Source organism: Pneumocystis carinii (genome assembly GCF_001477545.1).
Source record: "Pneumocystis carinii B80 chromosome Unknown supercont1.16, whole genome shotgun sequence".
Classification (NCBI taxonomy): Eukaryota; Fungi; Ascomycota; class Pneumocystomycetes; order Pneumocystales; family Pneumocystaceae; genus Pneumocystis; species Pneumocystis carinii.
Window position 1 is genome coordinate 1 of NW_017264728.1, and position 26,978 is coordinate 26,978.

The 26,978-nt window shown below is 25.0% G+C and overlaps 12 protein-coding genes across 12 annotated transcripts; 5 read left to right on the top strand and 7 right to left on the bottom strand.

The window, feature by feature from the left end:
• Nucleotides 1-56: 56 nt before the first annotated feature.
• Nucleotides 57-2,368, bottom strand: T552_04211 (hypothetical protein; the record flags this gene model as incomplete). Its single annotated transcript, XM_018372262.1, has 13 exons — nt 57-82; nt 128-456; nt 499-540; nt 586-692; nt 737-832; nt 876-1,204; nt 1,248-1,301; nt 1,345-1,418; nt 1,465-1,528; nt 1,575-1,692; nt 1,737-1,849; nt 1,899-2,117; nt 2,164-2,368. Coding segments are annotated over 13 exons (1,776 nt in total), but the record flags the coding sequence as incomplete, so codon positions are not given.
• Nucleotides 2,369-2,707: 339 nt separating this feature from the next.
• T552_04212 (hypothetical protein) lies at nt 2,708-3,388 on the bottom strand (the record flags this gene model as incomplete). The annotated part of the gene is made up of 6 exons (XM_018372263.1): nt 2,708-2,839; nt 2,884-2,988; nt 3,078-3,149; nt 3,201-3,254; nt 3,303-3,331; nt 3,382-3,388. The coding sequence occupies 6 exons, from the start codon at nt 3,386-3,388 to the stop codon at nt 2,732-2,734; spliced, it is 375 nt and encodes a 124-aa protein (XP_018224302.1). The 3' UTR covers nt 2,708-2,731.
• A 311-nt stretch (nt 3,389-3,699) lies between these two features.
• On the top strand, nt 3,700-4,502 carry T552_03306 (hypothetical protein). Its single transcript, XM_018371814.1, has 7 exons — nt 3,700-3,791; nt 3,846-3,868; nt 3,914-3,983; nt 4,027-4,098; nt 4,139-4,181; nt 4,230-4,335; nt 4,381-4,502. The coding sequence occupies exons 1-7, from the start codon at nt 3,739-3,741 to the stop codon at nt 4,455-4,457; spliced, it is 444 nt and encodes a 147-aa protein (XP_018224303.1). The 5' UTR covers nt 3,700-3,738; the 3' UTR covers nt 4,458-4,502.
• Nucleotides 4,503-5,584: 1,082 nt separating this feature from the next.
• On the top strand, nt 5,585-6,682 carry T552_03307 (hypothetical protein). The gene is made up of 7 exons (XM_018371815.1): nt 5,585-5,829; nt 5,874-5,985; nt 6,027-6,092; nt 6,134-6,249; nt 6,294-6,405; nt 6,447-6,507; nt 6,548-6,682. The coding sequence occupies exons 1-7, from the start codon at nt 5,631-5,633 to the stop codon at nt 6,635-6,637; spliced, it is 756 nt and encodes a 251-aa protein (XP_018224304.1). The 5' UTR covers nt 5,585-5,630; the 3' UTR covers nt 6,638-6,682.
• A 112-nt stretch (nt 6,683-6,794) lies between these two features.
• T552_03308 (hypothetical protein) lies at nt 6,795-10,019 on the bottom strand. Its single transcript, XM_018371816.1, has 17 exons — nt 9,812-10,019; nt 9,695-9,766; nt 9,314-9,649; nt 9,135-9,267; nt 9,002-9,094; nt 8,827-8,960; nt 8,516-8,784; nt 8,389-8,464; nt 8,265-8,346; nt 8,073-8,222; nt 8,008-8,029; nt 7,905-7,959; nt 7,786-7,861; nt 7,651-7,740; nt 7,454-7,600; nt 7,187-7,410; nt 6,795-7,140 (listed from the first exon to the last, which is right to left on the bottom strand). Exons 1-17 carry the CDS (start codon nt 9,974-9,976, stop codon nt 6,841-6,843), a joined length of 2,424 nt encoding a protein of 807 aa, XP_018224305.1. The 5' UTR covers nt 9,977-10,019; the 3' UTR covers nt 6,795-6,840.
• Nucleotides 10,020-10,138: 119 nt separating this feature from the next.
• T552_03309 (hypothetical protein) lies at nt 10,139-11,761 on the bottom strand. The gene is made up of 2 exons (XM_018371817.1): nt 10,821-11,761; nt 10,139-10,767 (listed from the first exon to the last, which is right to left on the bottom strand). Exons 1-2 carry the CDS (start codon nt 11,713-11,715, stop codon nt 10,184-10,186), a joined length of 1,479 nt encoding a protein of 492 aa, XP_018224306.1. The 5' UTR covers nt 11,716-11,761; the 3' UTR covers nt 10,139-10,183.
• Nucleotides 11,762-12,121: 360 nt separating this feature from the next.
• Nucleotides 12,122-12,922, bottom strand: T552_03310 (hypothetical protein). Its single transcript, XM_018371818.1, has one exon. It carries the CDS (start codon nt 12,874-12,876, stop codon nt 12,172-12,174), a length of 705 nt encoding a protein of 234 aa, XP_018224307.1. The 5' UTR covers nt 12,877-12,922; the 3' UTR covers nt 12,122-12,171.
• A 2,014-nt stretch (nt 12,923-14,936) lies between these two features.
• Nucleotides 14,937-16,537, bottom strand: T552_03311 (hypothetical protein). The gene is made up of 4 exons (XM_018371819.1): nt 16,288-16,537; nt 15,471-16,242; nt 15,077-15,425; nt 14,937-15,035 (listed from the first exon to the last, which is right to left on the bottom strand). The coding sequence occupies exons 1-4, from the start codon at nt 16,489-16,491 to the stop codon at nt 14,975-14,977; spliced, it is 1,386 nt and encodes a 461-aa protein (XP_018224308.1). The 5' UTR covers nt 16,492-16,537; the 3' UTR covers nt 14,937-14,974.
• A 1,867-nt stretch (nt 16,538-18,404) lies between these two features.
• T552_03312 (hypothetical protein) lies at nt 18,405-19,154 on the top strand. The gene is made up of 4 exons (XM_018371820.1): nt 18,405-18,448; nt 18,495-18,580; nt 18,636-18,716; nt 18,765-19,154. Exons 1-4 carry the CDS (start codon nt 18,415-18,417, stop codon nt 19,107-19,109), a joined length of 546 nt encoding a protein of 181 aa, XP_018224309.1. The 5' UTR covers nt 18,405-18,414; the 3' UTR covers nt 19,110-19,154.
• Nucleotides 19,155-19,669: 515 nt separating this feature from the next.
• Nucleotides 19,670-22,578, top strand: T552_03313 (hypothetical protein). The gene is made up of 13 exons (XM_018371821.1): nt 19,670-19,760; nt 19,809-19,904; nt 19,948-20,029; nt 20,072-20,142; nt 20,185-20,240; nt 20,286-20,347; nt 20,398-20,697; nt 20,742-20,962; nt 21,003-21,062; nt 21,107-21,241; nt 21,284-21,454; nt 21,499-21,635; nt 21,678-22,578. Exons 1-13 carry the CDS (start codon nt 19,701-19,703, stop codon nt 22,537-22,539), a joined length of 2,313 nt encoding a protein of 770 aa, XP_018224310.1. The 5' UTR covers nt 19,670-19,700; the 3' UTR covers nt 22,540-22,578.
• An 820-nt stretch (nt 22,579-23,398) lies between these two features.
• T552_03314 (hydroxymethylglutaryl-CoA synthase) lies at nt 23,399-25,135 on the top strand. The gene is made up of 7 exons (XM_018371822.1): nt 23,399-23,483; nt 23,532-23,557; nt 23,613-23,673; nt 23,716-24,135; nt 24,185-24,708; nt 24,757-24,915; nt 24,958-25,135. Exons 1-7 carry the CDS (start codon nt 23,444-23,446, stop codon nt 25,087-25,089), a joined length of 1,362 nt encoding a protein of 453 aa, XP_018224311.1. The 5' UTR covers nt 23,399-23,443; the 3' UTR covers nt 25,090-25,135.
• Nucleotides 25,136-25,453: 318 nt separating this feature from the next.
• Nucleotides 25,454-26,528, bottom strand: T552_03315 (hypothetical protein). The gene is made up of 3 exons (XM_018371823.1): nt 26,345-26,528; nt 25,840-26,296; nt 25,454-25,789 (listed from the first exon to the last, which is right to left on the bottom strand). The coding sequence occupies exons 1-3, from the start codon at nt 26,492-26,494 to the stop codon at nt 25,500-25,502; spliced, it is 897 nt and encodes a 298-aa protein (XP_018224312.1). The 5' UTR covers nt 26,495-26,528; the 3' UTR covers nt 25,454-25,499.
• Between the last annotated feature and the right edge of the window lie 450 nt (nt 26,529-26,978).

The following is a 26,978-nucleotide window of genomic DNA, read 5'->3' on the forward strand; positions in this document are numbered from 1 at the left end:
AGTACTCCAACTGCTAATGCGTCTACAGAAACTTGAAAAAAACGCACTTTATGAAACATTTCAATATCAGCAAAGGTGAGTACTATATTCAAAGTTAGTAAAAAATTACATTTCCAAGGTAAAATACACTCTAGTGCATTTAATATTTCACTATAAGGCCAGTAAGTTTCAGTATACGAAGAAATAACAGACTTTATTTGTTTAGCAGGTTCGATAGAATCAATATCAATGTCTGATTTTAGACGTTCCTTAAAAAAATTATATTTAGAAAGGGTAGGTTGGAAATTTAAAAAAGCATCTAAGATATCTTCAAGCAATTCAAGCATTTTACCATTAAACCCATATATAGATAGCTGAAATCCTGATTTATGAGGCAGTATACTAATCTGATATCCCGCAATATCCGCATAATAGACTATTTCAACAATACTATTAAACAACATATTTATATAAACCCTAGGAATTATGATATAATTTATATAAAATTTAAAAACATACTTTAATTGTGTTTGTTGTAAAGGTGTGTCAGAATATCCTGGTCTAAAATACTGTAAGTAATGTTCAAAGCATTGTTTTCATTAATACAATTTAAAAAATAAAAATAAGTATGTTTTAGGATTAGAATGCATATCATCTTTATACCAGTAACGAAGAACATCTGTACTATACGCAAGATGAAGCTTGTCTACTCTCTAAATAGAATTAAATAATTTAATTAATAAATTATAGAATTTACGTTCTCAGAAGGAGGTTTTATAAAAAATTCTTCTGAGATATATTTGTTTGAATTAGGTAACTTAAATAAGCCATTAGTTACCAAATTATTTGTTTTCTATTATTATTAAAAATAAGGCAGTTTTAGTTTGCTAAAATACCCGTACAAGTGTTTTCGGTAAAGATTCAAATTTATACTCTGATCCATACCAAAATTCTTTTGCATTCCAATCACCAGGTTTCGTTTTAGAGGAAATAGAAAGTAAGTAATTATTTTGGCACAATAAATCTAGTAAATCTATGATATGCTGTGAATTGTATTCAGAAAGAAAACTATATTTCAATAAATCTGAATAATTTAAATACGTTTTTTGCATAACATTTGATAAAATTGAAGCACGTCGAAATGATGTTGTATAATCCGAAAATCGAAAAAACATATCATCCAGCTGCTTCAATTCATTGAAAATCCATTCCTGAGGCCCTATATCTACGATTTTTTAATATTATAATTCAAATTAAAACAAAACAACTTCTAAGAAAATCCAGATACTGAAATATTGAAACTATTAAGTCCTCATATTCATCTAAAAGAATAAGTTGTTTCCTTTAGGAAAAGGAAAATAATACCTAATCCTTTAGAGGTAAGAACTAAAATTATCCTAAAAAAATTTACATTTGAAACTATATATTCGATATCAATACTAACAGAAAAATTAAATATAATCTAAAATTCCAATAAATATTTACTTAATAGAAAATATCCAGCCTTTTTTTGATAAAAAATCATAAAGAGAATTAGAAGCTTGATGTTCTAGCGTACTGTTTAGAATAAAATATTAAAAACTGTAAAATATAACCTAGTAAATATCTAAGATACGCAAAAGAATTGCTCTTATATAAAATCGTTTGAAATTCAATAGGAAACGTAAGTGTCATTTTTATAGAGTCTTTTGCCGATTTATACCAACATTGCATCTAATAAATATAAATTCTATAATCATGAAATAAGAAAATTTTACACCAAGATGTTTATCTGTAAATGGCTTTTCCATAAACTGAGGTCTCTGAATTCCTTTATCAGGAATTTGAGAGAAATATTTAATAATTAATCCCTGGAGCTCGTCAAGAGATTCTAATATATAGTAAGGAATGATATTTTAAAATAAAAATGAACTAAGAACCTTTTGAAATTACAACAAGTTTCATTAAATTTGCAGAATAGTATTTTAAATAAAAATTTTTAACTTCCTCTAAAATGTCTTTGCCATTTTTTTTTGGATTATCCATTAATGTTTGATAATTTCCTGTACCAAATTTATAATAAGGAGATTTTTCATTTGAAAGAGATTTTTCAAGCTGTAGTATATTCCATTCCTCATTTTGCTGATTTTTTTTAAATTCTAGAATTTGTAAGTCTAAAAAAGTTTTATTAAAAAAATAAAAGACCAGAATTAATTGCATGTATTTCTTGATAAACAGCTGTTCTTGGAAACAGTGGTACAATAAAAAATTGTGAAAATCTATCCAATGCTTCTTCGAAATAATCAGGTGCAATATGAAAGAAATAATTTGTTTCTTCTGATGAAGTAAGCGCATTAAATTGACCAGAATGAGCTTTTATATAAGAAGAAAAGTCATCTTCTTTAGGGTACTATGGATTTAAATATAAATACCACATATATATTTCTACTACTTTTTATGTTCCCATAAATAGCATATGTTCATAAAGATGTGCATTATTTCATTTTGAAAATTATATACCAAAATATAGCCCAGTTTTGCAAAAAGAGTAAAATACACGACCTTTATAAATCAGACAGGATATATGGAAAAACAATAGAAAAGTGTTTATGAATACTAAAATAAGCAACAGATAAGAGGAAATACATGGTTTACGCTACTGCAGGAAAAAATTGAATTGCTAAATCTAGCTTTAGACTTAGGCTTGTATAGTATAATATATTCCATACTAATTATATAAATACTTTAAAATATATACATATACATAGATATTTCAAGAATAATTTAATCTAAAAATGTCATTTAATACATAGAAAGTATTTCCTTCTGGAATAAGATGAAAAGTCTGTGAATATTGTTGAGGATTTTGCTCTTCATCAACCTAAAAATATTAATTTTTATTTTTCAAAAATATAAATTACATACTAAAAGTTGACCCGTAACCATAACAATAATACTTCCTCCAGATAACATAGAAGGCTGAGCATCAATAGTTGCAATTTTATGTAGCACTTTTACAAAAGGAAGTTCCTAAAAATGGTTAGTTTTGAAAAATATTTACATTTATGATAATTTTATGGTAATCTAGGTATCATATTTAAAAAAGGAAGGGGAAAAACCATTAGTTTTTGTATAATCCTTTCAGTTCCTTGAATTTGAGAATTTTCGAAAGTAAGCATTGAATTAGGACGCTGTTCAGTAATAAGCTTTTTTAAAAAAAGCTAGATTTTTATGCTGCATACATATAATGATGCTAATTGAGATCGATTAGTATCAAAATTTTTATAATAGAAGTTCTAAAGATTTATTAATAACATATTTAAATTCTATAAAATTTTTGGTACAGTAAACTGAACTGCCAGCTCATTAATATCTGCAATTATTAGAACTTTATTAAAAAAATGTTAAAAACAAATCATATACCTGTCATTTTATATTTTTTTTAATGTTTTTCTGTATCGCTACGAGTAAAATTTTCTTATTTTTAAAAAGTATATTAATAAATATAATATAGCTAGATAATAGCCGAGTGCTTGCTTTTATTAATAAGATAGCTTGGTAAGTTTATAAAAATTATGAAACTATATATTTTTTATTCTGAATTATTTGGATAATTTCTAATTTTTGAAACAAGTATTCGGAAATTTTTAATTAATAGATTTTATCATAAAGAATTATATTTCACTTTAGTTATTAGAGTATGTTTAAAAATTTTTTATATGGATTTTGAAAATTATGGTCTAAGAATCGTTTTAAGGTTTTTTTAGAAAAATTTAAAGTATGGGTTTCTCTGATGAAATTAAATCACGCAATTTTAGCATATATGCTCAATGGTATCAAGTTTTTTAAAGTTTTTTTCTTTTCTAATGCTTTGATTTAATATTTAGGTTTGGAATTTTTTCTATGATTCGTATTTATCTATTATTATTGAACGAAAAATAATATATACGTATAGTTAGTCTTATTCTTGGATTCTCTAACTTATTCCATATTGGAGTGATCGTTGTTTTTGGTGTATTGAGCATGTATTATTGTTTTTTTTTTTACATTCTTTTTTTAATACTTTAGGATAATGGGACTTTTACTTTCTTTCGTTGAAATTCCATATTTGTTAAAGATGTGTCCCACTAGTCAAAAATTGTATGTATTGCTTCTTTTTTTTTCAATATTAATGTTGCAGCAATTCTTTTGTTGAATATTTTAATCATAATTGGCCACGTGCTGTGTGTGTTTCAAAGACATTTTAGGTATATTATTAATTTATTTCATAGGGGTTATATGCTGTTTTTTCTGTTACCTTGTTTTTTTCAGGCATAGTTAAATGGACCTCTTTAATTGTTCCTGCACTTTTTATGGTTATTACTTGTTTATGCTATAGTATGGGTTTTGCTTTCATTTATATGAATTTCTAAATATTAATAGCAATTGCTGCTCTTCAAGGAAAAGCATTTATGAGCAGTTCTATTTTTGGCGGAACAGGTGTTTCTCAAACGATCTAATAAATTCATATTATTTTAATGGGACTATTTGATATATATATATATATATATGTTTACCGGGAAAGGGTTTTAAACTTTTCATTGATATAGTTCCTTAAATAATCTTATTAAATATAATTTATTTTCTGACATGTAATTTTTTATTTGTTTTATGTTTTTACTTAGTTTCAAGTTTATGTCAATTTATTTTAATAAATTGATTTTTAATAGTTTTTGTGTTAATTTTTTTGGTCATTTTGTATTGAAGTTTCGATTTTAGAAAGTTTAAATTTTATAAAGTTATAATACATTGCAAATATTCAAATATTTAATAAAACGATGAGTTTAAATTGATTTTTTCTAAATTCATTAGGTTATTCGCTCCATTTTTTGTTGTTAATAATACAATTGAATGTGTTAGAAACAGTTAAGTAGCTAGAAAGTTTTTAAAGAAATTACATATTTTATTTAATCAATTTTTTCTGTTACAACTAGACATACATAATGAAATGATATGATATCATTGGAGATTATAATATTATAATTGAATAAACTTTGAAAGATCTATAAAAATAAACCTTAAAAAATATGTTTCAAATATTTATTAATTGTTTTTATAAATGAAAATTTGTTAAAACATTTTTTATATTAATATTCGAAATATAAGTTATGTCTGTTTTTTTAGTATTTTGTTGAATATTTATAAATTTATTATTTGATAAATTATTAAAAGAAATTTAATTACTAAATATTTTCGGTAATGTATACGAATTAAAACGAATAGGTAAGATTTAGTGCAAAATCTTAATTTAGTAAAAATGATTATTTTTTTGAAATATCTGTTTAAATGATTAAAAAAGCGTATTTAGATCATATTTTTGATTATTTTTATCATGTTTTTTTAGAATTTTATGAAAAAATATAAATTTAAAATATAAGTATTTCACAACTTTAAGATAACTTTCATTGAAATGTATGATATTTAAATAGATATTAATTTCTTTATTGCTAAATCTTTTTTGTGATATAAATATAAGGTTGATAAATTTTAAAGATATGAGTGATATAATGTAATATCTTATCATATGCAATTGATTCTTAACAAAAATATTTTTTTTAGTTTTTTGAAAGATGAGAATGATTAAGTCGTTATTTAAAAAATTAATTTGATTTTTAAAAGTTATAAAAAAATTAATGAATTCTTTGAAAGAATTATCAGGTTTTTGTGAATTATTGATTTTAAGCATAACTGAAGACCGGAATCAATTTCATCGGCTAAAGTTATGTTTTTCTGAAGTTTTTAATGAGAAAGAAAGAAATGTATTGTCGCTTTTTAAGAAATTGGAGGAATTGAAAAATGAAAGAAAAATGCTTTTATTTGAGGATGAAATCGGTTTGTTTTTTAATTATAGTGTTTTTTGTTTAATGTTGATTTAGTTGTGGATAATAGTATTTTAGATCAAGAATTATCGGAAAAAATTAAAGAAGCAGAATTTGAGCTGCTTGTCGCTAATGCAACGAATACGACAAAAGATCTTATAATTGAAAGGTATTTTCTAAGTGTTTTATATAATTTTGATAGCAATATAGTTTTGTTGAAACAAATCCTATTTTGCAAGCAGTTTATTCAACTCAGGATTCAACAAAACAAAATAAGTAATTTGATATATCTATTTTCTCATTTTTTAATTTTTTAGAATTATAGGTTTATGTCTTGAGAATTGTGATAATATTATTTCCAATCTTTTAAATCTCCATAATATTTTAATAAGAAATGAAAAAAAAATTGCCCCTCTTCAAAAAGAAGTTTTAAGTATATAGATGTTGTTTGTTTCTTTATTTATAACTTTTTATTAGAATCATTTTTAAAAAATAAAGAAAAGGTTGATAAAATTATGGGAATTATTACAAATATTAAGGATCGTGAAGAGAAAATATTATCAGTTTTGGAAAAACAACAAAAAGACAAGTACTATAAATTGTTTTTTTAATATTTTTAATATTTCTTAGACTTATTAAGGAAATGAATGATATAAAAAATCGTGCTACTATTGTAAAAAACTGTTTGCAAGTAATTATCTTTGAATTTTGTTTTTGTATTTATTTTTTAGGGCATAATTCTAGAGAGTGGAATTGATTGGTATGAAAATGAATATTGGAGAAACATAATGCTTAAGGCTGGCGAACTTGATAATTATTAGTTAGGTTAGGTTTTGAGTATTTATAAATTTAAATAAGGATTTTATATTGTGGTTAATATAAAATTTAAACTCGTAGATTTCCTATAATGTTTCTTTTATATTTATTATGGTAATATAGCGTCAGTTATTATAAATATTTATTAAAAAATAAATATTGATTTTTTGGAATTATTTGAAAGATTAAATATTTAATAAGTAAATTTTTATAATTTTTCGTTATTATTGTTTGAATTTTCATTTGCATGGATTTGCTTTTGCCACATAGAATAATATAGCCCCTTTTCTTCTGTTTCCTCTCCTTTAGCTAAAAGTTCATTATGTGTACCACTTTCTACTATATGTCCATCTTTCATACAAAGAATAAGATCACAGGATGTAATAGTAGAGAGTCTATGAGCAATACAAATAGTAGTACGACCCTGAGTTAATTTCTTCAATGCAAGTTGAACTTGTCTTTCTGTATGTGTATCAAGAGCAGACGTTGCTTCATCTAATAAAATTATCTAATATTATCAATAATTAAAATAATAGTAATATATTTATATATACTTTAGGATTTTTTAAAATTGTTCGTGCTATTGCAATCCTTTGTTTTTCTCCGCCACTTAAACGTAGTCCTCTTTCTCCTACTTTTGTATTATATTTCTCTGGCCAAGTTATAATTTTATCATGAATTTGCGCCATACGTGCTGCTTCGAAAACTTCTTCGTCAGATGCATCTGGTTTTGCATAACGAATATTAAACATAATAGTGTCATTAAAAAGAACAGTATCTAGAAATGTTAAAACACTAGATTTTTTAGGATAATAAAACACCTTGTGGGACAATTCCTATATTTTTTCTTAAAGAGTTAAGTTTTACATTATGAATATTTTGCCCATCAATTGTAATTGTTCCAGAATCAATATTAAAGAATTTAAATAAACATCTAAATATTGTTGTTTTTCCAGATCCACTCTCTCCTTTATTTAAAATTATTAGATATTTAATAAATAATATTTTGTTTACTTGCCTACCAAAGCAATAGAAGCACCTGGTTTTGCATGAAAACTTAATGCATTTAATGCATTTTTTCTTTTATTATAGCTAAAATTAACATTATCTAAATTCTTTAGCAATATTTAGGTATTAATTTTAAAAAATATACCAAACATGACTTCTCCTTGCGTTATTTTTATATCAATAGCATCGGGATTGTCAGAAACTGCTGATTCCTCACTAAACTTTTAAATTGTTATTTAAAATAATGATAGAAATATTTCTTACTAGTTCCAACATTCTTTCTGCATCTACTAGACTAGATTGTATAGATCTATAGAGACTTGATTTGTTTTGTTAACTTATAATATTCTAATCAATATTATTCTACCTTCCAAAATAGTTTAAAGGTCCTTAGATATGATTAAATATTATTTTTAAGAAACATTAGAATACCTTGTAATTGAGTCATATATGTCAATAGAGATACAAAATCTCCCACAGAAGTTAGGTTTTTAATAACTTTATATGCAGAAAGGGATGTTATAGAAAGAAGACCTGCTGTATATATTATATTTTGTACTACATTTAACAAATTTAAAGAGCCTAAAATAATTAGATGTTATTTTTGAACAAAGCTATCTTTACTTAGAACTTTGAATTCGGCTTTTTGATACGTTTTAATTGCATTTTCATGGCGATTAAACTCAAAAAGTTCCGCATTAAAATACTTAATATGTTAATTAATTTTAAAATGTACTATATAACAAACCTTTACAGTTTCATAATTAGTTATAGAATCGCTTTTTATTGAATACTCCTCCCTGTGTTTATTGACCATATCTCTTCTATTTATAAATGTTTAATTTTAATATAAATCTTAATATTATAAAACTAACCGATATCCTGTTCTCCATTCAGTAATTTTAATTGTTACATAAATATATGAAATTGTCATAATTATAACATTAAGAGTAAAATAGGCATCAAATTTTATGAAAAAATAAATAATAGCAACAAAAATATCAATAATTACTGGTAAAACTTGAAATATAACCATTTCAAAAAATGTATTTATAGAAGAACCATGGTCTAATGCAGTTATGATCTCTCCTGTTTTTTTTGATAAATGAAAATCTAATGAAAGAGTATGAATATGTTCAAAAGCCTTGAGATTATTTAATAGATAATTATAAATAAAAAATAATACCTTTGCAGAAAGAGTTCGATAGGCATGTTGATTAATTGGTATCCAAAGAGAAGATCTAATAGACCCAAGCAAACCCATATTCCCTTGTAAGAATCGATAAAACATAAAAAGAAAGATAGATATCCATATATTCTCTAAGCTATTAGTATTTTTAGTAACAGCAATTAGTTATAACTTTTTTTATCTGCATCGGAAATAAGTTTATCTGTGACAATTCCTAACTGCTGTGGTGCCAAAATATTTATATATCTTGAAACAATCAAAAGTACTAAAAATTTAGAAAAAAATATTTTATAATAAGTTCATACTAAAACAAATAAAAATTATAATCTGCAGGAATAAGATGTCTTTAGGCCAAAGATATGGAAAAAATAAATAAAATTTTTTAATATAGTTCCACCATGTGTTTTCTAACTTTTTAGCATTTAAAATTCCTTTTTCCTTTTTTAAATTAGAAAAAAATTAAAATGAAAGAATTTTTATTTACTTTAATATCTAATAATTCATCGTCTTTATATATTTGATCTTGCTCAAGTAAAGGTTCGTTTTCTAGACTTGCTAATAACTTTTTTTGTTTAATCAAAAAATATAAAGTAAAGAAAAACATTGAAATTAAGATTCTTGATAAAGCTATTATCGAATATGATACTTCCCATTTAGATATAAATGGTTTTGATAATATAGAAAAAATGAGTATTGTATCTGCTAATGTTTGAAAAATATAAATAATTAAAGTATTCAACTTTATAGAAATCTGGCGCTTTATCTCAATAGTATTTATAAATATTATACTCCATGAAAAGATACTGCTTAATGTATAAAACTAAGAACTAATAGGTATTATTTCTATTAAAATTTAAAATACTACCACAGAAGATTGTGCAATCCACCAATCTTGCTTGACTAAAATATAAACCAGAATTAATATAGAATCTCCTGCCTAAATATAGTTATTTTTGTTGTCTTTTTATAAGCTAAAATATACAAAAGTTAATAAAATTAAAAAAGTTGAAATAGTTTGAAGTAATGATGAAATACTGGATTTTTGTCTATTATGTTTTTCTGGAACTATTGAAGCTACAATATATAGCGTAAAAATAAGCCATGGAAAGGTGTAGTGAATAGTATCAGTTATAGTATTTATTTTCATTATCAAAGATTTATTAAATTATCGTGGTACATGTAAAAATAAATTATAAAAATTAAAATGAAAGATTAATATTATAAAAATAAAATTTTTGTGCTTTGCTGTACTCTGAAATAATAAAAATAATAATAGTGAGATTTCATAATTTATAAAAACAAAAAAGCTATTCCATTATTGGTAGTCAGATTAACTTGTTAAAATCTAATAGAATTATGAATCCAAATTTATTTTTCTTATATCAAATAATTGAATAATGTTAGAAAATTCAAGTCTTTCTGGAAGTTCTGTTGTAATAATAGTAGGTTTGTGCCTAGAGGGTCCTTTGGGTCTTGTTTTTCGTAAATCGTGTAATATAGATGGTTGCGATAAAGGTTCAGTATTTCTAAGCGTTGGAGAGTTAGACTCATTTTTTTCATTGTTACTAGAATGAAAATGTGTAAAACCTGTTATTTTAGGGGGACCAGATTTTAGTTTCTTTTCTAAATCCTGAGAAAATTGAATTCGTGTACTGGCTGAGTTTTTAATATTAGATAATGATGTATGTAATGAATGAGGCACTGTAGATGTTATTTCTTTTTTTATAGGTCTTGATAAATGAATAGACTTATCATTCGTGTCTGAATTAGCTAATTGCTGAAGATTTTCACTTTTTAAAGTTTTTTGTTGTTTATTAAAAGTATATTCTGGATTTTGAGATGAGTTACTTATTTCTTTTGATTGTATATTTTGAATAGATGAGTTAGTATTTTGTATAAATTCTGGCTTTTCAGTTTTACAAGTATTTCTGTTAAAACCTAACAAAATTATTGATATTTTTTTTTGAAAATGCTACTTAAAGAAATATTACTTTGTCCATAAGATATGTGGTCTGAAATATTTTTTTCATTATCTAAATCAGTATTACTTGATATGGAATTTTGAGCGCATATTGTTGCGGTTTTTAAGTTTTGGGATTTTTTGTGCTCTTTTTCTTCTTTAGATTTTTGAAATACATTTGATATATCGCTGCTAAAGCAGGAGTTGTCTCCTATATTCCTAGAAATAATATTCCCTGAAGATGATTTTATGTTTTGGAGAAGATCAAAATCCTTAATAATTTCAGGTGAATTTGTACCAGTCACAGTGGAATCATTATTCAAAAAATTAGAAAGATGTGCACCTTTTTGTAAAGAAATAGAGTCTGCAAAGAAGAGATTATCATTTTCGTTATGCTTTTTTGTTTGTTTATTCTCAATAATAGAATTTTTTTCTATAGAACTTGATTGATAAATATCATGATCATTTAGATAAAAGGATACGTTTATTTCATTTTCAAGTTTAGATGGAGGTTCCTCGGCAAGCATTCCGTTAGTTTCATTATAGGTATATTTTTGGCATTTTTGCATGTTAAATATTGACTCAGTTGGAGTTAAAATAGAGTTAGGTTTTTGAGGCGAGAGCAGTTTTTGTGAATCCGGTTCAGAAAAATAGCCAGATAAGCCAATTTCTATGTTTTCTTGAGTGGTATCTGCAGTGGTATTAATATTTTTTTTAAGATGTTCCGTCTGTTTTGTTAAATTCTGTTTATTAAAATTAAATAAAGGATCTGAAATTTGTTCTTGACAAAGAGATGGAAGTGTAGTACATTTTTCCTTATTAAATTGTGAATCCTTTGTTTGTTTTGTGGATTGTCCTGAATATAAAACATATGTCATAAACTTTTGTGGACTGTTAGGATGAGGTGGAACAGGTGGTAAAGACATAAATATAATGATTTTCCTTAAGGTAATAATAATAAATATCTGAATAATTATATAATATATGTATTATCAACTCAGTTTTTTCGATGGAAGTTTAACAATATTAAGGTTAAAAATTATTGAATTGCTCTAGGTTCGCCGATAAAAGTAATTTTTAAAAAAAAAAACACTCGATTAAATATATCTATTTTTATGTTCTTAAGATGTTAACCATAAAATAAACTAGAGAGATACAATATATTCCTTCTCCAGGAAGTTTATAAGATATATGAACAAATAGTTCCTGTAAAATAATATAGATAGTAAAATTTAATATAAAATAATAATTGGATTTTTCTCCAAAAATAAAAAATGTTATTTATCTGTATTCCCAATAGTCATTTCCAAAAGAAAAGCGAAACTCTTAGCGCAAGAAAAGAGCATGTATAGATGTACCGGAAGAATTCTAATATAATCAATCTAATTCCTAAAAATATTTGGACTTATAGAATTTATAGCCATATAATTAGTTTCATCATTGGTATCGGGATCTCCTACGAATAAATTGCGACCACCACGTCTAAAATGAGTGCGTAAATGAGCACGTAAATTATCACTCCGAGAAAACCATCGTCCACATTTCCTTATACTACATTGAAATGGTTTTTCACTGGTATGTGAACGTCCATGACGCTTAAGATGCTCATAACGTTTAAAACGCTTATTGCAAACATCACAGATATGTGTTTTATCGAGAGAAGAAACTATCAAAGGAAGAGAATGATTATCCTTGTATGGTATTAACGACCTCTCAGGAGTATATTGATATTGATAATGATTAAGTACTGTACCAGCAGCGATAACCTGTGCTGATGATTTCTTGTCACAAAAAGAATCTGTTAGAGGTTGAAAGAATGATGAAGGATAAGATAAATGTGGTGTAGATACACGTGAATTATGAATATAGTCAGAAGAATTCGCATCGTAGTCTACCATCTTAGCGCTTTCAAGACATGATTGATTTTTCTTAGAAAAGGATTGCTCATAAAGATTATTTGACAATGAAAAAGCAGGTATATGTTGCATTTTAGATGGAGTGGCATAAAAATCTTTATTAACAATACTTTCAAGTGATGTTAAAGGAAACATTTGAGAAGGTGTTTCAAGAGTACTTGCAGTTGACATATTAGAAGATATTGAATCACTACGATAAATATGATAAGGTGATGTAAAAATTTGCTCTGAGGGTAACATTGAATAGCGCTGCTTAAACGGTAATGTTGTAAGATGCTGATGAATCAATGAAAAAGATAAAGATTTATAAACAACTATCGAGAAACGTATAACTCGGCTGGTTTATCTCTATAGTATTTAGCAAATAGATAAAATATAATAGATCTACAAAAAGTTAATATAAAAAGGTAATATAAAAAGTATTATTAACGCGTTTAAAAAAAACGTTAGCGTTTCAAAATTAGAACTAAAGTTTCTTTAAATAAAAATTGCACTATTGAACTCAATAGTATTTAAATTGGCAATAAAGCTGACATATGATATATGTTCAAACCTATATTTTGCCAATTGTCTATCAGTTATTTCATAAAGATTCTTAAAGTCTAAGCAATGTTCTTTCACTTTGTTAAAAAATTGAGTTGAAAAATATTTTTTAAAATTAAAAGAAGAAAAGTGGACTTAAATTCATATAAATTGAACCAAGTTGTAGAATTCTGGAAAAGCAGCAAAGGCACTTCCCGTCGAAAAGATGTATTATAAAACGCAAAGGACAAGTGAAAATAGCAATGGTAATAGATAATATAAATGCGTAAAGCTGATTGAATCTAAAAGGAGTTGTTGGAGAGTGACGTTAATGCACCATCCTAAAATTGTTATTCATGCATTCTAGAACATTAAACATTCTTCCAGATTCTTTAATCATACCTTAGTATGTATAACTGGCCTCCCTTAATAAAAATCCGTCTAAAGCTAAACCTGTTTTGTATAACCCTAACAAAAAAGTAACTATATCTATTACAAACATGGTTTTGGTACAATGTTGCAGTAATTTGTTGTTACATTAGACTTATGGCTTGTCTTTATATAGTTTAGTTTTACTGTCGTAAAAATTAAGACTTAATTATGACAATTAGAAAATTCATGGTAAGAATAAATTCATAAATTCAGAGTTTAAAAACGATGATAAATCTTGTTATTAATTTCCATAAATAGATTTAGTATGATTTCGGATATCACGGAATTCGATTTATAAAAGATTTAGGTGTCTGCAGGAATACATGTATGCACTAGTCTGTATAAAAGAACATTTATTAAAGAGGGTTTTTTACTTCGCAATATCCCCATATTACTTTATGTGATGAATTATTTCTTTCTTTGGTAAAGTCTAAATTTTCTGTATTGACATGCTATCAAGATGTACTGTGTGTCTTATTAAAATAAATAAACTATTTAACTGTAGGAAGAATAGCAAGTTTATTTAGGCAAACAATTCATGTCATTTTTATTTATATAATAGTACATTAAATTTTTGTTCTATGAACATTATAATTATTCCATAACATGTTTTTATTGTTTATATGTGTAGGGTTTAAAAATTATAACCGATAATTTAGAGATAATAAAAAAGTTTAAGTATTGAAATTAGTGAAAGTTAGAAATATGGTATCAAATAATAAGCAATAGTTTATATAAATTGTTTTTACGATATGAAAGTATTGCTTATTGGTAAAATTGTTTTTTTTAATTATTGTTTCACAAGATGATTATTTTTTTGTATAATTATGTTTTAGAAATATTTGCAAGGGATGTATTATTGTTACTTTTAGAGTAAATTTTGGAATGTTCTTAATGTTTCAAGAATATTGGCGCGTTATTGTATAGTCTAGCTATTCATATAAACAAATGTATGATCATGTTTAATAAATAATATTTAAAATTATTTTCTGTATAAGTTTCAAAAGAACAAATTTTATTTTTCAAATGTTTAGGATTTCATTTTCTAACATAGGGTTTATAAATTGGATTTTTTTTTGGAAATTAAAAAAGTAAATTTTAATAATTATTAGGATTTATGAAGCTAAAGTTTTATGTAATCAAGACTTTATTAAATTATCTATTATTTAATTATTAATTTTTATAATTGGTATTTATACAAAGCTGGTGTCTAAAAAAACAGTTGTATATACATATGTGAATTTGTATTTATATATATTATTGAAAAAAGATTTTACTTAATTTCAAAAAATTTAAATTATAGGAAATTTTATAATTAAGTTGGCCAAGACTGATATAATGGTAATTCTGAATAAGTTTTGTGCATAGGTAATGCCCTAACGATTTGTTATATTATATTTTAAAAAAAAATACGTACCAATTTAATATATTTATAGCTAGAAACATAATACATAGTATGAAAAAAAAATATTTTATACAAAGGGAAATATATGTCTTGATTTCCCTCTTTTTAACCTCATATAAAAATTGAAGTTTCGACAAATCATCTTTTGAAATAGAAACCTTGTCTTTAAAATCTTGTTCGAATTTTTGTATTCTAAGTTCCAGTTCTTCTACATTAACAATTGTACTTTTTAATTCTTCTTGCAAAAGTAATAACATTTTTGTGAGCTGATGGTCTTCATTTTGAGTTTTTGAAATATGAGAATGTTTACTCTTTTCACCAGAAATATGAAAATTTGATAGCGTTTCAGTGTATGTTCGAGCTATATAATATAAGAAATTGATTATGTAAGATTATATATATATACTTTGTGGTGTGGTTGTCCATGCGCCTGGCCCTAAAAGTTTTATAGTTTTATCAATAGTAGGATCAGTAATATTGCATGATCTCTTATCTTCTGAAAAGGATGTTATGTCATTATGAATGTCATTTTCATGAAAATTATCTGTTTCTATTATACTATTTGATTTTTTGTTAAGAATATTTTTAGACTCTACATTTAATTGAGTATCTGAAACGTTGTGTTTAAAATCTTGATCATATAATGCCATTTCTTTTAGAATTTTGTAGGAAGTATCTTTTTTTTTTTCTGCAGTTTTTTTAGTATGTCTTGTAACTTTATATAATGGGGTTGAATGAATTGGTTTTATTTCACTTTCTTCAGAACAAGATGTAGATGCTCTTGAGTCTGACATAAGATCAGGTAGTGGTATATAACTTTCCATGTGTCCAGAGAGAGGATAAATAGGTGAAACGTTTGTTGAAAGCTTCATGAAATATTCAGAAGAATTTGGAGATTTTATGGATATATCCTTTTTAGAATTTCCCAAATCTTCATAATTATGTATACTAGATTGAATAGTCGTGGCGTTGCTATTTTCTGAAGATTGTGATTTGTTATATAGCGAATATGATAATGGGAAAAATTGATTTGTTTTTTCCTGTATTTTTGATGAAGTAGAAGAACCACATGCTCTCTCAAGTCTTTCAAGATCGTTAGATAGTTCACGAATAAAAGGTGGTGATAATGAATATATTGAAGAATGTGGAGATTTCGATGTTGTTAAACGAATAATGAGCTAAAGCTTAATTAAAAATTAAAAATAAGTTTACAAATAACACACTTCTTCTTCTGATAATTTTTCATGATTTAATGGTTTTTCTTTGAGATTTCTTCTATGGTCTTTCAAAAAATTATTTATCTGTTTTTCTGTTTGAGGTTTATGAAATCTGGATATGTTTGATTCTTGATTAGGAAAATTTAAACAATCTTGATTTTCAGAAAGAAATTTAGATCTGAAAGTGCTTATATTTTTGAAAGAAGTCATAAATATTTTCTTATCTATTAAATTTAAGCTTTATCAAATCATGGAAATTTTGTGTTGATGTTCGAGAATTGATTCGTTGTAACTTAAAATTGGCCTAAAAATATATATTTTATAAAACTAAAGAAATATTGATAAAATGTTTTTTTCATGCTTTTATTTTCTTTTTTAAGGAATAGTAATCTTGAATATGTATATAATATGTATGAAAATGATTATAAAATAAATATTTAAAAATTTTTATTGTTAATAAACTTAGTTTCCCAAAAAATGCTTATAATACTAGCTGATCCTATTCTTTCTGTCTCTACTTAGTTTTTTTTTTTTGAAAAAATTTAATGTTTTTATTTCTCTTCTGTCTTTTATATATATATCATTAATAACCTTTTTATAAAAACAATATTTTTAGTGACGCAACAACACCTAAAGCTGTATTTGTTTTTACGAAGACGATATCTATCTTTTTACAACATATACAAGTGGTAATTTTTTGTTTAAAACTATGAAATGATAATTCGATGATTATTTTTGTCGATATTCTACAATGTTTTGATAATAGACAAAATTTCTTTAAAAATATAATTGCAATTTCCTTTTTTTTGTTTCTTTGGTATTAATGGCCATAGAAACTTCTTTAATATCATTTTTTGTAAGCAATTTGGAGTTTAAGTTGTTATATTTGCATATTAGTTGAACATTAAGAAAATTTAAGAGTACAGATACATAACATTTGAGTCTTTTAAGGGATTTAAATATAGTTTTAGTCGGGAGGAATTAATACAAATAGCTACTAATTCATGATTAGATACCTCTTGGAAGAGCTATTAGATCTTTACAGTATCAGTACAAAGAATATAATTGATGATTTTAGGAATGCAATTAGGTTTTAATAATTTTTTAAATTCGAATAATTTTAATTCTGCAAGGATTTCAATGAGAAATTTTTCATTAATAGTTACGATATTTGTCCTGATTTCTTGATTTAATACATTATTGTATATATAATATTTAAAAATAGACTGTGTATTGTTAGATATGCTTTATTTCTAATGAAAATTATTTTATTGAATTTATTATATTTTAAATTAAAAATAACTAGATCGAAAAAATGATATTACGTCATTAAATGTATATATATGTAGGTAAACATATAGATATAAATTAAATATGTTTTTATACAAACAAGTGGTATTTTGATATAAGAATTCTTTGTTTTTGTAAAGTCTATTTTTGATATGAAAATGTTTAAATATATAGCTTTCAGTAAATTAAAATTATTTTCTTTTAGGAAATAAAAAACTATATCTTTAACTTGTTAAATATGGCGTAATTTTAATTAAATGTTCTAGTTCAAGATTAAATTTTGTAAAATATATCGTAAAATTTATATAGTATCATTGATATTATGACAAATACAATGGCTAAATATTTTTTTATAGATTAATATATTAATAAAGTCTTATATGTTAGTTTAGTTTATTTAAAAGGAATTTAGGATTTTTTGATATAATAGGTTTGAGTTGTAATGTTATATAAAAAATCTTTTTATTAATATAAAAATGAATATTTCAATTGATTTTCGAGTTTTTCTTTTTTTTTCAGATTTCCAATTTATAATTAAATATTATGAATATTTTTGTTTTAAACCTTATTTATTAGATAGGTTTTTTAGAATATATGATTAATTGCATATGTATGGATTTTGTAAAGATTGTACATGCTATTTTTGTTTTTTTTTTTATAAAAGTTTTTTATATTAAAAGTATATTGGAATTTAGTAATAAAGATTTATATATTTTTATAATTAAATTTTTATTTTTACTTTTACTTTTCCTATAAATACCTGATATTTATTCAATAAAGTTTTATTGAATGAATTGTTTTCTTTGGAGAAATTTGATTACGAGGAGTTTATCTACTAGAATAATGGTTCAGAATCCAATGATATGGGTAGATTGTGGTTTGTTGAAAATGTCTGTTTTAAGATTTATTGATTTTTTAAAAAGAAATGTCCGGTTTGGATCCTGAAAAACATGAATTACTTGAAATTGCTGTTCTAATTACTGATGGAAATTTAAATATCATAGAAAATGTATTTATTGTGTTTAATATATTTTTTGATTTATACTTATTTGAATTATTGTTAGGAAGGATTTCAAAGAGTTATTCATCACCCAGAACATATTTTGAATTCTATGGACTCTTGGTGTAAAAAATATCATCAAGAGGTAATTTTCTATTGAATAAATTTATAATCATATAACCTAGCGGAATAGAATGGCCTTATTCAGAGTGTTTTGTCATCTTCGCATACTTTGGCATCTACAGAAATAGAGCTTTTGGATTATCTTCAAAAATACATTTCAAAATCTAAAGTTGCCTTGTTAGCAGGAAATAGTGTTTATGTTGATAGAGCATTTTTATCTCGTTATATTCCAGGCATTCTAGAATACTTGCATTATAGAATTATTGATGTTTCTACAATAAAGGAACTTGCTAGATGTTGGAATTATGAGGTTTTTCAAAATGCTCCAAAAAAAAAAGCTAATCATAGAGCTATGGATGATATCTTAGGGAGTATAGAAGAACTTAAGTATTACAAAAAAGCATGGCTTACGTGAAACATTTATATAAATTTATGTTTTATAGGAATTTTGAAATAATAATGTTTATTTTAATGCTTTTGAATATTTTGTTTTGAATAAGCTTAAAATAGATTTTTTTGCAATTATTGTTTTTAAAAAATGTTAATTGTTTGGAAAAAAGTTATATTTTATTTGTATGATGTATCAAGTATGATTTAAAAATTAATATTTATTATATTTTAATCTTAATACATTTTAGGGTATATGTTATTTTTAATGGATATATTTAAGATAAATTTTTGTTTTGAATATGATTTTTTTAAATTGTTTTTGGTAAATTATATATAATATTAATCTTATTTGAACAATTGATAATACTATATAAATTTAAAGAAAATAGTATATAAATCTGATGATATTATTTGAATAAACAATTTAATAAAATTAGGAAAGAATTTTTATCAATGCTAAAGCACATGATTATATTTTCTTTATGAAATTACTTGGTTTTTACTTAGTAGAAGCTTATTCTAAAAATCTTTCTAAAGATATAGAATTATTTCAAAAATCTGTTTCGTATTATATATATTGAGCATTTTTATTTCGATACTATAAAATTAATGAAAAATGGCAAGACCTCTTCAGTTGCCTTATGGTTTAACATCATTTAAAGAAGGAAGTCTTCGGGTATTTTCAGTTATTATTTATAAAATTTATTAATTAAAATTTCTAAAGGCTATTGATCAAGAAAAAATTGCTGCTTTTGAGCGTGCAACACCAAAAAAAACTGCATATGATAAGGCAAGAGAAGAAGCTAATGCTAAAAAAAAAGTTGTGAAAACCCTCAATATATACATTATTTTTATATTTTTAGAGAGAAGAAGAAGAAACAAGAGTAATATATGAGGATTTTGTAAGGAGCTTTGATGATGGATCAGGAGAGTATAACATAAAATGTTATAAGAAATTATGAATATAGTTTCTCTAACTTTTAGAAGCTTTGTCTCCGAATGCTACAAGAGGTATTTCGTGTAGTAAACGTCATTTTGCTGAATCATCTTCTAATACGGTATTGTTCTTGAAATTTTTAGAAATTCATTTATAGGTAAAGGAAGCTGGATTAAGTCGAAAGAGGAACTTGGATAACTTTCTTGAAGAAATTAAAAGGTATTATTTTTTCTAAGAATTTTGGAAAGTTATTGATTGAACTAGTAATCAACAAAAGGAAATTCTTAGAATTGCACGCACTACTAATACGGGAATTTTTTCTATAGGTTTATTTATTTATAACTAATAAATGATATAAAATTTAATTTGTTTTTAGAAAAGCGTGAAGATTGTTTTGATTCCTCTCATCCTCGAAGTCTTCACTTGACTTCATTACCTCCCTCAACTACACAACAATCTCTTTCAACATTGCTTTTGCCATATGGAAAAATCACATCTATCAATATTCTCCCTTCAAAGTCTACTGATGATCAATTTAAAAAAGGAGTTTCTGCTTTTGTAACTTTTGAAGATTCTAAAAATGCGGAAAAGGCTAAGAGTAATATTGATGGAACGTATCTTGGAGAGGGTTGGCGAGTAAAAGCTGTATGGGGGAAGGAGCTAAAATCATTTACTTGTAATTATAATTTTTTAAAAAACGATGAAATTTTTATATTATAGATGTTGATAGTCATAAGACTAAACTCCCATTTGATGCTAAGCAAGGAATAATAGGTTTTAATCGAGCACCTCCTCCAGGAGGAGTAACTAATGGGAGATTTAATCCTTTATCTATGCTAAATAGAATTGAAGTGGTTGTTTCAAAACCTAAGGAATTGAAATTATTAAGAAGAATTCATAGAGTAATTGAGAAAGTTGTTGAGTATGGTGTAGAGTTCGAGGTATTTTTTTATTATTTTTATGTGTTATTTAATCTATTAGGCATTTCTTATGAAGAGGGAGTATGATAATCCTGATTATGAGTTTTTGTTCGATTCAACCGTATGATTTATTTTTTATTAGAAATATATCCTGATTTTTATAAGACTTCTGAACATGTTTATTATAGATGGAAATTGTTTTCTTTATTAAATGGTGATTTTCCATACAAATGGTCCAAAGAACCTTTTCAAATGTTTACAAATGAAGCATGGTGGATACCTCCTGAAAATGTTGATGATGTTTGTTCAAGATATTTTTTTTTGTGATTTTTATAGATATAGGGTGATGATGAGTTTACTGATGATGTTTTTGAGAAAAGAAAACAGATGGCATATTTAGGTTCTGTTCCTAGATCTCATTTTGATTGGTTGTTGCGTGAAATTTCTTATCGTCGTGGAAATATTGCTAGAGCTATGTCATTTGCAATAGAGCATGCTAATGCTGCTGATGAGGTTATTTTATTTTTCTTTTTTTGTTATATTTTAAATAATTAAAGATTGTTGAAATTTTAATATCGTCATTAATACAGCCACACGTTCCTATTTCTATTAAAATTGCGAGATTATATTTAGTTAGTGATATTTTGCATAATTCATCTATTGCAATTCCTAATGTTTGGAAATATAGACAATTGTAAGTTAGTAATATTTATTAAATGTTTTTAATATTTTTTAGACTAGAACAAAATTTAGGTGTAGTTTTTAAACATTTTTCTGAAATCTATAAATCATTTGATGGGCGTATTAAAGCAGATAATTTTCGTCGACAGATAGTAAATATTACTAGTGCTTGGGAGAGTTGGATAGTTTTTGGACAGGGCGTTTTAGAAAATTTTTTGGAAATTTTTCTTGGTAAGAAGGAAAAATTAGAGTCGGATGAGGATTTTGGGTCGAATGATTCAAAATTTAATAAATCTTCTGAAATTGTAAAATCTAATTTCGTAAGATCTGGGTGGAGGAGAATTACAGATAATATAACTGATGATTGTTTGAACATTGATTATGGTCTTTCTACTCAGGAAACCGAGAATATTATGAAAAAAGATAATTTGGATTCCCAAAAAAAGGATGATACAAATAAAAATTTAGATGGCGAACCTATGGAGAATTTAGATGGCGAACCTATGGAGAATTTAGACGGCGAACCTATGGAGAATTTAGACGGCGAACCTATGGAGAATTTAGACGGCAAACCTATGGAGAATTTAGACGGCAAACCTATAGAGGATTTAGACGATAGGTCTATAGAGAGTATAAACAAGAAATCTTTTGCGATGAATGACTATAACATTGCAAAAAATGCTTCAGAAGAAAAGTCTTTATTTTCAGAAAATTCACAAATTCGTTCAATAAAATTTGATTTTTCTAAAGGAAAAGGTCAAATTACAACTTTAAAGCCGTTAAATTCATTTAATAATTTTCAAGATAAAAATTTAGATAATTTTTCGTTACTCAAAACACAGAGTTCAGATTCATCAAGGCATTTTCCTAAAAGAATGAAAGCATCTGATGGTTTTGGTGACTATAATTTAAAATAATATTTCTAGATCATAATTTTTTGAAGTATTAATATTTTGAAGTTTTCATAGTAGTATTGTTCTTAGTGTTTTTATGTATTGCTTATCATGGAACTTTATATGGAATAGGGTGTTAATAATATAATTAAAACTATTAATATATTTTGGTTTATGATTTATATTATAATTTTAAAGATTATAATGTTTTCTAGTTGATATTGATATTTTGTTTTATAGTTAAGATACTATGTATTTTTTTGTTTATATTTAATAACGATAATGTTTTAATGAATTTTTAGGTTTTGGATAATGATTTGGTATAGTCTTTGATTTTATTTTTCTCATATAGAATAGAGTTATCATTAATATCTCTATTATTTAGTTTAATTGTCTAAAATATTGGAAATTAAACTGATGCTAAATTTTATTTAAAAGTCTTAAATTTATTTTAATTTCTTTGACGAGTTATATAGTAATATATATATTTGAATTTAATATAATATTTTATTTAAAAAATATTTCGACTTTTAGAGATAATCTTTTTTAAATATAAATATTTAAAAATTTTAATGAAATAGTCATAATTTTATATGAAGTATTATTTGCTTATAAGTACATAGGAAATGTATTAAATAGTGTTTCTAGTATTTTGAAATTGTCTTTATTATTTAAAATTTTCTATTTATAAAAAAATAGAACATAAAAGTCTTTATAATTTAATCTGTAATAAAAAATTATTCTATTTTATTATGTATTTGTGTATATTTATGTTATTTATTTAAAAATTTAATAATCATGAATTATTAAAGTCTTTTTTTCAAGTCTTTGGAAATTGATGAGATCGAAGCTTTAAAAAAAAAGTATCAAGTTCTTTTGAATATAAGAAAATTAGTCTTAGAATTTAAAGAAAGAACATATTTCTCTGATGAGAATATTGGAGTCCCCAAAGAATGTTGGCATTAAAGGTGTGTTGTTTATTTTTTCTAGAAAAGAACAAATAATTGATTATTCAGCCATGGAAATTTACTTTCCTTCACTGGTATAATTGATGTTTATTAGTATTTTTGAATAAATGAAATATAATAATGTTACAGTGTGTATTACAAGAAGATTTGGAAAAGTATGATGAGGTTTCCTCAGGAAAATATACAATTGGTACGTTTAATTTAACATAATACGTTAAATGAATCCTATAAGGTCTTGGTCAAACAATGATGGGTTTTTGTGATGATAGGGAGGACATTTATTCATTATGTTTGACAACAGTTTCGAGACTAATTAAAAATTATAATGTTAATGTTAATGATATTGGAAGACTAGAAGTAGGTACAGAAACTTTAATTGACAAATCTAAATCTGTTAAAACCGTTCTTATGCAATTGTTTTCACCTAACCATGATATTGAGGGTATAGATACTATAAATGCATGTTATGGTGGTACCAATGCTTTTTTTAATGCCGTCAATTGGATTCAATCTGAAAATTGGGATGGTCGAGATGCTATTGTTGTTGCTGGTGATATCGCTCTTTATTCAAAAGGAAATGCACGGCCTACAGGTGGTGCAGGATGTGTTGCTATGATTATTGGAAAAGATGCACCTATTGTTCTAGACTCTGGTAAGCTATATTATACATATTTGCATGGCTAATTTTGATTCTACTGTAGGTCTTAGAGGGACTTATATGGATCATGTTTATGATTTTTATAAGCCTGATTTTACTTCTGAATATCCCATTGTAGAAGGACATTATTCTATTTCATGTTATACTCGAGCTATTGATAATGCTTATAAAACTTATAATAAGAAATATTCTATTAGAAGAAATCTTGGTGATATGAATTGTAATGCAACATGTTCACTACCTATAGACCGTTTTGATTATTGCATTTTTCATTCTCCTACATGCAAATCTGTTCAAAAAGCATATGCCAGGCTAATGTATAATGATTTTATGGAAAATCAGGATCATCCAGAATTTGAAAGTGTAAAACACTTTGCTGACATAGAATATCAATCTAGCTTGGTAGATAAAGATCTCGAGAAGCAATTCATTAATCTTAGTAAAAAACGTTTTGAGTCACGTGTTAAAATCGGTCTTGATGTATCAAAAAATGTTGGTAATATGTATACAGCTAGTTTATACGGCTGCTTGGCAAGTCTTTTAAGTAACGTTTTACCTTCTAAACTTGTATGGTTTATATATTTTTATGTATATGCTATGTATAACTTAATTTAGGTTGGAAAACGTATAGGAGCTTATTCATATGGTTCTGGATTGGCTGCTACTTTTTTTAGTTTTACAATTCGTGATGATATATCTTATATTGTAAAGATTCTCGATTTAAAGGCAAAGTTAGCAAATAGGAAAGTATTGTCTCCTGTAGAATTTGAAAGAGTATATTTTTTATAATTCTAAGATTCATAGTTAAAATTTTAGATGATATCTCTTCGAGAACAAGCATATCTTGCAAAAGACTATATTCCACATGGTGATATTTCTAATATAGCTTTAAATGCATATTATCTTGTTAAAATTGATGAAAAATATCGTAGAGAATATACTGTTTGATTAATTTATTTGAAAAGGATATTTTAGTATATAGATTCATGTTTTTTTAATATTGATTTTTATTTAAAATTTTTTAAATTTTTACTTTTAATCATAATGTGATTGTCAATAAAAATTGTTTAAATTATTTTAAAAATATATTAATGATCTTTTTTCTAACTGCTTTTACCATTTTTTATATAGATTGGTATTTAAAGGAAATGATTTGATACTGATGCAAAAAAATAATATTTGAGATTTTAGAAACTATTAAAGCAACAATTAGATGAGTTTTGGTATTATTTATGAAAATGCTCATTATTTTTTGTTTCTAGTACAAGTAAAGCATTTATGTATTTATGATTATTATTCTTAGTATACTTGTAATAGTTTTTAATATTTTTTATAGTTTGTGAAATATTTATTAAATTTTAATTTTTTTGACATTTTTCTAATGAATATATGTCCATAGTGTTACTTAACCATTGTTCTCCTATATTTTTATGCCTCCTTTTTTCTATTTCTTTTTTTCTTTCGTTTAGCTTTTTTTGTCTTTTATCGTACGCCCATTCTAAATTTTGTTTCATTAGCTCTGTAAGTCTATGCTCTTCTTCAAGAGCTTTTCTTTCTTCTTCTCTTTTTTGTGCGTCTTTCGAAAACTGATAAAATCCGACACCTTTTGTTCTAATTTCTTTTGTTGAATCATAAAATGCTTCTGCTGCTATTTAATATTAAATACATATATAGAGATAGATAAATGCTGTTTATTACATTCATCAGGCTCTTCAAGAATTTTTTGGACTAGCTCTTCATCTGGATTAAACGGTTGGATAAAGTCTCCATAAATAATATTTTTAGGAATTTCTTCTTCCGGTGTAATTGCCCTAGGTAAATCCACTTTACGTACTTTCCTTGTCCTTCCAAATTCATCAATATATTCGACCCATGGATTGTTTTCTTCATCTACTTCACTTTCTGAGGATGAACTTGTTTCAAGTTCCTGATGCTCTGCCCATTTTCTATCAAAATCCACAAGTAAATTCTCTGCCATTACACCTTTTATGCTCATATCATGAGCACCTCTTTTCATCATTTGATATTGAATAGCTTTTCTCTTCAAAGCCGTTCTTGATGCTTTAATTTCATGTTCCAAAATATTCTCTTGTTCATATCTATCTTTTGCTGCGCGATATTCTATACCTATATTTGATTTTGTCAATAACGTTTTCTAGCTAATATAAGTCTTTGTTTTTGTTTTTTCTTGTTTTTTTCATGCCTTTTTTTCATTAGAGCTGCTGGGTTTATCTAGTTTCTCTAATTTTTCTCGTTCAAATTTATCTCTAACACGAGAAAGTTCTGCAAGAAGACCTATAGATGATGCTGAGGATACTGCTATTGTTCCATTGTTTTTTCCAGAAAGTGTCATAGAATTCTTTTAAAAAAAATTAGTTTTTAAAAGTCTAGATTAAATTCAATTTTTTGTAAAAAAATATAATTTGTTGAATCATCTTACAATAAGTTTTGATAAAATATGACATTTAAAAAAAAAGCAGTCTTTAATACAAGAATTTTTAAATATTAGTGAAATAAATCAATTTAAAAATTAATTTTTTATGAAAATTTTTTTTAAAATTTTGAAATACGTATATAAATTTCAATATCTTTCGTTCTAAAAATATTGATAAATGATAGAAAAAAATAACATTAAAGCATAAGAGAAATATAATATATATAATAATTTTATTGTGTAACAAAAAACAAAGATATATTATGATTTGAATAATAGATGAATTTGTTAAGGTTTTTTTCTTAGATATTTTTTGAAAGATATTATAGAGGTTATTTAGCAAAAGTGACTTATCTAAATGTTTATAAAAAATTAATATAGGCAATATATTTATGAATTTGTA

Bases quoted from the DNA above. Each gene is read 5' to 3' on its own strand.
- T552_03313 (XM_018371821.1), top strand. From the start codon at position 19,701: ATGGCAAGACCTCTTCAGTTGCCTTATGGTTTAACATCATTTAAAGAA. The intron at 19,905-19,947 runs GTTGTGAAAACC...TTATATTTTTAG, and splicing joins AAGCTAATGCTAAAAAAAAA to AGAGAAGAAGAAGAAACAAG. The intron at 21,242-21,283 runs GTTTGTTCAAGA...TTATAGATATAG, and splicing joins CTCCTGAAAATGTTGATGAT to GGTGATGATGAGTTTACTGA.
- T552_03314 (XM_018371822.1), top strand. From the start codon at position 23,444: ATGAGAATATTGGAGTCCCCAAAGAATGTTGGCATTAAAG. The intron at 23,674-23,715 runs GTACGTTTAATT...GAATCCTATAAG, and splicing joins CTCAGGAAAATATACAATTG to GTCTTGGTCAAACAATGATG. The intron at 24,709-24,756 runs GTATGGTTTATA...AACTTAATTTAG, and splicing joins ACGTTTTACCTTCTAAACTT to GTTGGAAAACGTATAGGAGC.
- T552_03306 (XM_018371814.1), top strand. From the start codon at position 3,739: ATGGGTTTCTCTGATGAAATTAAATCACGCAATTTTAGCATATATGCT. The intron at 3,792-3,845 runs GTATCAAGTTTT...TTTAATATTTAG, and splicing joins TTTAGCATATATGCTCAATG to GTTTGGAATTTTTTCTATGA. The intron at 3,869-3,913 runs GTATTTATCTAT...ATATACGTATAG, and splicing joins TGGAATTTTTTCTATGATTC to TTAGTCTTATTCTTGGATTC.
- T552_03307 (XM_018371815.1), top strand. From the start codon at position 5,631: ATGAATTCTTTGAAAGAATTATCAGGTTTTTGTGAATTATTGATTTTA. The intron at 5,986-6,026 runs GTATTTTCTAAG...ATAGCAATATAG, and splicing joins AAAGATCTTATAATTGAAAG to TTTTGTTGAAACAAATCCTA. The intron at 6,093-6,133 runs GTAATTTGATAT...TTAATTTTTTAG, and splicing joins GATTCAACAAAACAAAATAA to AATTATAGGTTTATGTCTTG.
- T552_03311 (XM_018371819.1), bottom strand. From the start codon at position 16,491: ATGACTTCTTTCAAAAATATAAGCACTTTCAGATCTAAATTTCTTTCT. The intron at 16,243-16,287 runs GTGTGTTATTTG...ATTAAGCTTTAG, and splicing joins AAAAATTATCAGAAGAAGAA to CTCATTATTCGTTTAACAAC. The intron at 15,036-15,076 runs GTACGTATTTTT...ACAAATCGTTAG, and splicing joins GCTATAAATATATTAAATTG to GGCATTACCTATGCACAAAA.
- T552_03310 (XM_018371818.1), bottom strand. From the start codon at position 12,876: ATGTCAACTGCAAGTACTCTTGAAACACCTTCTCAAATGTTTCCTTTA.
- T552_03308 (XM_018371816.1), bottom strand. From the start codon at position 9,976: ATGAAAATAAATACTATAACTGATACTATTCACTACACCTTTCCATGG. The intron at 7,741-7,785 runs GTATATTTTTTA...TAAAGAATTTAG, and splicing joins GCAAGGAGAAGTCATGTTTG to ATAATGTTAATTTTAGCTAT. The intron at 7,141-7,186 runs GTATATATAAAT...TGATAATATTAG, and splicing joins CAATTTTAAAAAATCCTAAA to ATAATTTTATTAGATGAAGC.
- T552_03309 (XM_018371817.1), bottom strand. From the start codon at position 11,715: ATGTCTTTACCACCTGTTCCACCTCATCCTAACAGTCCACAAAAGTTT. The intron at 10,768-10,820 runs GTAATATTTCTT...TAATTTTGTTAG, and splicing joins CCACATATCTTATGGACAAA to GTTTTAACAGAAATACTTGT.
- T552_03315 (XM_018371823.1), bottom strand. From the start codon at position 26,494: ATGACACTTTCTGGAAAAAACAATGGAACAATAGCAGTATCCTCAGCA. The intron at 26,297-26,344 runs GCATGAAAAAAA...TATATTAGCTAG, and splicing joins GCAGCTCTAATGAAAAAAAG to AAAACGTTATTGACAAAATC. The intron at 25,790-25,839 runs GTAATAAACAGC...AATATTAAATAG, and splicing joins TCTTGAAGAGCCTGATGAAT to CAGCAGAAGCATTTTATGAT.
- T552_03312 (XM_018371820.1), top strand. From the start codon at position 18,415: ATGGTTCAGAATCCAATGATATGGGTAGATTGTG. The intron at 18,449-18,494 runs GTTTGTTGAAAA...TTTTTTAAAAAG, and splicing joins AATGATATGGGTAGATTGTG to AAATGTCCGGTTTGGATCCT. The intron at 18,717-18,764 runs GTAATTTTCTAT...CTAGCGGAATAG, and splicing joins GTAAAAAATATCATCAAGAG to AATGGCCTTATTCAGAGTGT.